This window comes from Mauremys mutica, chromosome 6 (genome assembly GCF_020497125.1).
Source record: "Mauremys mutica isolate MM-2020 ecotype Southern chromosome 6, ASM2049712v1, whole genome shotgun sequence".
Classification (NCBI taxonomy): domain Eukaryota; kingdom Metazoa; phylum Chordata; order Testudines; family Geoemydidae; genus Mauremys; species Mauremys mutica.
Window position 1 is genome coordinate 83,747,027 of NC_059077.1, and position 7,156 is coordinate 83,754,182.

General features: G+C 41.4%; 1 protein-coding gene across 1 annotated transcript; it reads left to right on the top strand.

The window, feature by feature from the left end:
- Positions 1-488: 488 nt before the first annotated feature.
- On the top strand, positions 489-5,638 carry LOC123372240 (protein FAM240C-like). The gene is made up of 3 exons (XM_045020249.1): positions 489-565; positions 3,305-3,447; positions 5,506-5,638. Exons 1-3 carry the CDS (start codon positions 518-520, stop codon positions 5,636-5,638), a joined length of 324 nt encoding a protein of 107 aa, XP_044876184.1. The 5' UTR covers positions 489-517.
- Positions 5,639-7,156: the final 1,518 nt, after the last annotated feature.

Below are 7,156 nucleotides of genomic sequence, written 5' to 3' on the forward strand. Positions count from 1 at the left end.
CTACACCAGGCTGGGAGCCCCAGGGCCTTTAAATCACCCTGGAGCTACCAGCTGCAGAGGCAGCCGGGAGCCCTGGAGCTCAGGGGCAAATTAAAGGGCCCAGGTCTCTGGCTACCGTGGAGCTCCGGGCCCTTTACATCCCTGCCAGAGCTCTGCCACCACTGCCCCAGCAGCGGCAGGGCTCCAGAAATGATTTAAAGGGCCCGGGGCTCCCCACCATGGCAGGAGCACCAGGCCCTTTAAATCCCCGCCCGAGACCTGCCCCAGCTACCCCAGCCCTAGCCCAAGCCCTGCCGTCCCAGGGTAGTGGCGGCAGGGCTCCACGGTGATTTAAAGGGCCCAGAGCTCTGTGGCGGCTGGAGCCCTGGGCCCTTTAATTCGGCCCTGAGCCCCGGGGCTCCCAGCTGCCTCTACAGCTGGTAGCTCTAGGGTGATTTAAAGGCCCCGGGGCTCCCAGCCGCAGCTGGAGCCCCAGGACCTTTAAATCTTGAAAGGCCCCGCCTCCTCCCATTAGGACATGCCTCTTCTGGTTGAGGCCACACCCACTCAGGACTCCGGGGTACCGGTAAGTGCTTTAAGTTACTTTCACCCCCCGGCTAACCACTCACATTGGCATTGGCTTCTCACAAATTCTAGTCACTGCCCACTTGTTTCAGAAAGGAAAAATATGTTAGTAGGAAGTATTAACTGGCTAAATGCCACTGGCCAGCAGGCAGACTCAGAATCATGATGGATTAAAATTTTCAAAAGGACCCACTTATGTTGGGGAACCAGCATGACAAAACCTAGTGCCTCAAAGTTGGGCACCCAAGAAGGGAGGCATCAAAAATTGGCAGCTACTTGTGAAAAACAAGGCAGCTGTTTGCAGTATAAAGAAACCCCTCACTGATACCACATGAAGAGTTTCTAATGGATTTTTAAAAATCAAATGAAAGCCCAGTATATTATGGCAGAATCAAATGTGAGTCAAAGGAGAATAGCCTTTGGAGGGCAGACCAGCTCAGATAGTTCACCAGGACCTTGTACTTGACATCAGAAAACAGCATAATTATCTGAAGTGTCAAGTAGGCAGCTGCCACTGCTGGAAGAGTCTTTTAGTGTTGTAATGATCCACTCTGCTAAGGAGTAATGATGAGTAATATAATCATATTCAGTCAGTCACTCATAACATTATTACTGGGGAACATATTCTAATCTTTGCATGATGCAGGTTTTGTTTCTTTTTATAAGATTATAGCATTAAAGATAGGGAAAGGGCATGTTTCAATGAGTCATTAATGTATGCTTGTTTTTTAGGATGAGGCCACAAGCTGGAGAACCATAACACTATTGTGATAGTGCCCCAGTGAAACAAATTATTATTGACAAAGCACTTTAAACAAAAGGTGCTAATAAAACAGATGATTGACCCCTCAGAGTTTATATAGGAAGCTGCTTCCTATATATCCTTCTGTGTCAGATCTCTACTCATCCAAGATTTCACAGCAGCATCCTTCTGTGCCAAACCTGCAGACACCTCTTGATCTAAAAGGAAAATATTTGCTTGCTCCAGTACCATCAGGGCCAGACAGTAGAGGACAACACACACAACAGTCAAGCAGGTGTGATGTTCCATCCAGGAGATGATTATGTTATACATACTCACTGGCCAGTCTGTGCTCATTCCTCCACTTCCTGCAGTTAGACAACACTCATCCTTGGGCATCTAGACTTCTCAAAGGAAAATGAATGCACCTGGAAGCTGGTTTTTAGCTGTACTAGTTTGCCAGCCTATTTGGATGGACTGAGCATAGAATTTGATCAAACTATTCATTATGATGGAATTTTCATTGCAAAAAAAAAAAAAGCCAGTACCAAAGTCATCCCTCAGATCATAAGTTTAAAGGCCTTTTAAAAGATCTTTTGCATTTTAATGCTACATTATATATGAAGGACTTATACTTGCCCCTTTCCCTAATTTATGCCACATCTGATTGTTCCTTCCTGCTTTGCTGGTCTACTAGTGGCAGCAAGACACCCTTCAGAGGTCATCCAATAACTATACAATTCAGATTGGCCTTCTCCAGTGTAGCTTTATTAGATTTTCATAAGAGTGGCTTTATAAAGGTTGACACCTTTCTTAGAGAAGTCCCACAAATACCAACAAGGACCTATGAGGCAGTGGGGATTATCAGCCCCATTGTAGAAACCTGGGTAACAAACTCTATTGCTAGCAGAGTAGAGGTAAATGGTTGATGCAAGGGACTTCAGCAGCAGATGGCAACCAAGGTGTACACTGACTAAGATGAGACTATAAGTAACCCAGGAGCATATTTTTCTCTCTCTTCCTCCCTTTCATCTCACGCACTTGATTCTGTGAGGGAACTGGAGGTTATTTAAGGAGGATGATGTAGGGGATTCTGTTTCATGCTCAAAGCAGAAGTGCTACGTGCTAATGAGATCATATAATGCATGGTGCAGTTTTTCAGTTCATTTCTTTTGGGAATAAGCAACTAACTGAGCTTAACTTTTCAAAGTATCATTAAGGCCTGATAACCCTATAAGCATTTGGTGGTATCAGTAGGTACCCTAGGCATGTTGAGAATTTTAATACCCACCAGAGCTTGAATATTATATATTTAACAAGGAGAAATCTCCCTGCCTTCTGCCCTTTTTCCTATAAACTCATCTCTCTATTTTACCAAACTGTGTTTTTAACAGTATTTAAGCTGGCATTTTGATAAATGAGAGAACAAGAACATAAGCTCCCTAAGGCTTTCACACACTGTGTGCTTCACATTTTAGATGTATAATTCTCCAGTGCAGTTTGTGCTTGATATTATTTGGAATAGTAATAGGAATTATTTAAAAATAACACATTCCCTACAGATCACCACCACCTATGATCTCTTATAGAACCACAGAAGAGAGAGAACCTAATGGGTCTTTCCACTTTCTCTAGCCGAGCCTTTGATGATGACAGCATTGTTTCTTGCAGAACATTTTCTAGTGAATTGTTCAGTGCCAATTTAAGTGTCTCATATACTGGGGCCTCTACAATGTCCCTTGGAAGACTATTCCAACAGCTACTCATTCTGTACCGAAAATATAGGTATAGCATGCAAATAATCATTTCTAAGCATATTTCACTGTCTGATATTTTATTTCTAGGCAGAATAAGCCTCAGTTACCAATTCTTGTCTGACTAGATTATGGTTTTATTGCATTTTATAAGAAAGTATCCAAAGTCTTTGCAATGTGGCATGTGCATCAGTTTAGAAGTTTTAACAAGGAAAGGGCTTCTAACCTTTGGCTTACTTTTCAGAAAATGAATAAGACTATCAGACACCCCAAGATCTTTGTCCATGATGCAAAAGGACTGAAAAACTTTTGGGAAAAAATCATTGAAAAACACACTCAGCAACAACAAGGCGAAGACTCTAGATTAAGCAGAAGTGCCCTGAAGAAGTGAGTTGCTTTTTCTCTTTTGTACGGCATCACGGGTGTATTTCCACATTTCATAATAAGGCAGCCCATTACTAGTTTGCTTTATTCACAGCACACAAGTTTTCTACTAGCTCTTTGGCATTTTTCTTCCCAGATTTCCATGGCTCTCCTATGTGGAGATGCCTCCTCACCCTTGAGCCCCTGGGTCATTCCTCAAAGGCCTTGGAGCACAACCACCTAAAAATTAAAATGCATTCATATTATAACTTGTGACAGCCAGGAAACATTGAGATTTCTACCTGGAGCTGGGACAATAAGTAAATGAAAAATGTTAAATTAAGTGGATAGACAAACTGTCCATTAATAACTAGAGTAATAATCTACACTTCTATAACCTCTTTTAATGTATTTTATAACGCTTAACATTTATGAAGCCCCACAGTACTCCTGGGAGGGAGTATTATTCCCACTTTACAGATACAGAAACTGAGGCACACAGAGATCATGGACTTATTTAAGGATATGCTAGACATAGAGGAACTCAAGAGCCTTGCTCCCTATGTCATTTTAACTACTAGATAACTGTCCCAGTGTAAGATAATCAGGTTGTTGACAAAGTGAGAAGCTTATTATAAGCAGTTAGATATGCGGCATCCCTCAAACGACTAAAAATCTACAGGGTTACAGTTCCACAAAAAGCGGGCCATGCAGACTGAAACAGCTTCCATAGCAATCACAAGTCATGCTATTTGTGAGGGGATGACAGATCCTTTTTTCTTCATTTGGGTTTTTTAAAAGTGAGTTTTGTATAAAGAATAAGGTGCACAAAAAGGATAGTTTATTTGCTGAGTGTACCCAAGCAATTCTGGCTGAACCAAAATAAAACCAAGCAGGTCCCATTCAAGATCATCTTGACCAGGGCCTGAGGTGTTCATAAACTGTTCTAATTTACACAAAGCTAGCTTCAGGAGGCTATGTACATTGATATTGCAAAATCTGCAGGGTTGCTGCCTAGCATAGCTGATACCTGGAGGCATTAGCAGCTTTAACTGAAGATGAGTGTTCTCTCTGTGTTCCTTGGAACAGTAGTTAACAAGGAACAGCAGGGAAAACACTGTTTTGAATGACAAATGTTTTTGGCTAATTACGCTGATTTCTGAGAACCTGAATATGCTCACTTGAGAATGCCAATGTCAGTGTAGGACAGCTCAAACTGAAAAGGTTAAACCATCATTTGCAGTCAAAACTGGAAACCAAATTAACATAAGTAACTGTATAAAATACCCACAACCTTTACTGCTGGGTAATTCTGAAATAAAATTGCCAGCTGCTGTCCTTATTGATACATCAATGTAATTTGCAAAAAATATCCAGTGCTATTTTTAGCTTCATGATGTGACATTTGATCCCATAGTATTATCTTTGTCAAGTGTTTGATACCCATCATTCTACTGGAAAACTACAATGGCAACAGATAACTTGCAGTGGTCCTAATGACATTTCCTTCCCTCTACACCATACTGAACCTTAAAGCTTTGTGGCTTCTCTCCCTCATGACATCAGTTCCCTTCATTATATACATATAAGGTTTGATGACAATGAAGAAAAAGGATTTGATTATGTTTGAAGGTTCAGGACACAAAGTAACATCACAATTACAGAATGATACATAGGCCTTTTTCTTCTCCAATGCAGGATGGTAAATTAGGTTCTCTCATTGCAACTTTAAATTTGCATATTGCATGACCTTACCAGAAAGAGTATTTCTGTGTGGCCTTGAGAATGCCCCAGAGGAGAAGGCAGAGCATTTCATACTAATGAGAGTACTTCAGCAGTTGTTTGACTCATTAGGAATCCAGGAATGTCACCCACTGTTGAGTGATACCATCATTGCCATCACCATGGTCTGTGTGCCTAATCTAGAAAGCCAGACAGATGCCTACGTGGTAAATAAATCTAAGGCAAGTGCCTTGGTGTTGAAAGAGAGGAGAAAGCTGTGATATCATTAAAAAGATTTAGATACAGTTGAAAAATTTGGCTCAGCGCTTACTGATTAGAGTGTTTGTTCCTTGTTCCCAGACTCCGACGTGAATGGACCCAGAGGCTGGAAGGCCGAATAAAAATGCTACAAAAGTCCTGTGGAGAGCAGGAAGGACAGATGTCCCTATTATCAATTGAAACATTTCAGCCAATAGATAAAACAGCTGCATAAAGTTACTGTTGGAAGATAGGAAGTATTGAGCCTGATTCCGATCTCACATATATCATTGTTAACCACAAATAACTCCACTAAACCAGTGAAAGATCAGAATCAGGTCCACTGTTTCTCAAGAGCTCAGCCTGCGCCAAAAGCTACTGTAGGTAATAGTAAAACCCTGTGGAATTTCAATAAGTATTGCAATGAAGATGCAAGACTATAGTACATGATTGCTACAAATCAGGCTATGAAAAAGACAAGAACCAAGTATCATCAGTTAGAATCATAGAATCTCAGGGTTGGAAGGGACTTCAGGAGGTCATCTAGTCCAACCCCCTGCTTACAGCAGGACCAATCCCCAGACAGATTTTTCCCTGGGGGCGGGAGAGGGATAGCTCAGTGGTTTGAGCATTGGCCTGCTAAACCCAGGGTTGTAAGTTCAATCCTTGAGGAGGCCACTTAGGGATCTAGGGCAAAAATTGGTCCTGCTAGTGAAGGCAGGGGGCTGGACTCAATGACCTTTCAAGGTCCCTTCCAGTTCTAGGAGATTGGTATATCTCCAATTATTATTATTATCCCTAAATGGCCCCCTCAAGGATTGAACTCATGATCCTGGGTGTAGCAGGTCAATACTCAAACCACTGAACTGTCCTCTACACAATATAGCATTTTGATGCAGTAGGACTTAGCTTTGCATTTTGAAGTGGCACTGTACACACACACACACACACACACACACACTTAGGAAAGAAGATCACTTATTTAATGGGTTTAATACATTCAGGTGCCTGGGGGTAAAGTTAACTTGAGCAGTTTGCACATTTCCACTTACAAAGATCAATCATACTGTGCCTGACTTAATGTAGATACACACTGTCCTGTCTGCCTTGATGAGCCGCCTGTGAAGTGAGATAAGAATTACTGTGGTCAGCAGGTTAGAAGTAGCAACAACAACAAAAAAAGGAATCAGGAAAAAAAGAATGAGCACTTTTGGTCGACATACAGGTAATTTTCCACATCTTCATTTTTAAGTCAAGGGAATAAAGGATTTTGGCTTTGGTGTGGGTTAGATAAGAACAAGGTTAGTGAGGTAATTATGAATTAGCATCAGGAATGTCTGGGTAGGAGAGTAAAGAAATTAAAGTTTGAAGCAGAGGCAACAATGCAATTTATCACAATATTCATGCTCTGCAGTGTCTCTCTTACCAATTTGAGATAACCCAAACACTTGTTGCATTTTCTTTAAAAAGACAAAATAGGCCAGATGAAATGTTGTGGAATATGAATTAATGATGCATAAGAGTATTTCTGTAGCCATTCTGACACTTTGGCAATTCTTGGATTACCTCTTGTGCATAACAATCTATTCATCATTTCAATTCACTATGTTGACTGCCACTAGCTGGAAAACAGTGCACAAATGCAAAGAGTTACTTCTCTAGCAAAGCCAAGCCTTGTTCTCCTTAACCTTGCACCCTGTGTAGTCATTTACCTCAGAGCTAATGGAATGTAAATGTTACCAAAACCAGCATG

Excerpts from the sequence above, each read along its gene's own strand:
- LOC123372240 (XM_045020249.1), top strand. The coding sequence starts at position 518 with ATGCCTCTTCTGGTTGAGGCCACACCCACTCAGGACTCCGGGGTACCG. Across the intron at positions 566-3,304 it reads CTCAGGACTCCGGGGTACCG|AAAATGAATAAGACTATCAG; the intron begins GTAAGTGCTTTA and ends CTTACTTTTCAG. Across the intron at positions 3,448-5,505 it reads AGCAGAAGTGCCCTGAAGAA|ACTCCGACGTGAATGGACCC; the intron begins GTGAGTTGCTTT and ends CCTTGTTCCCAG.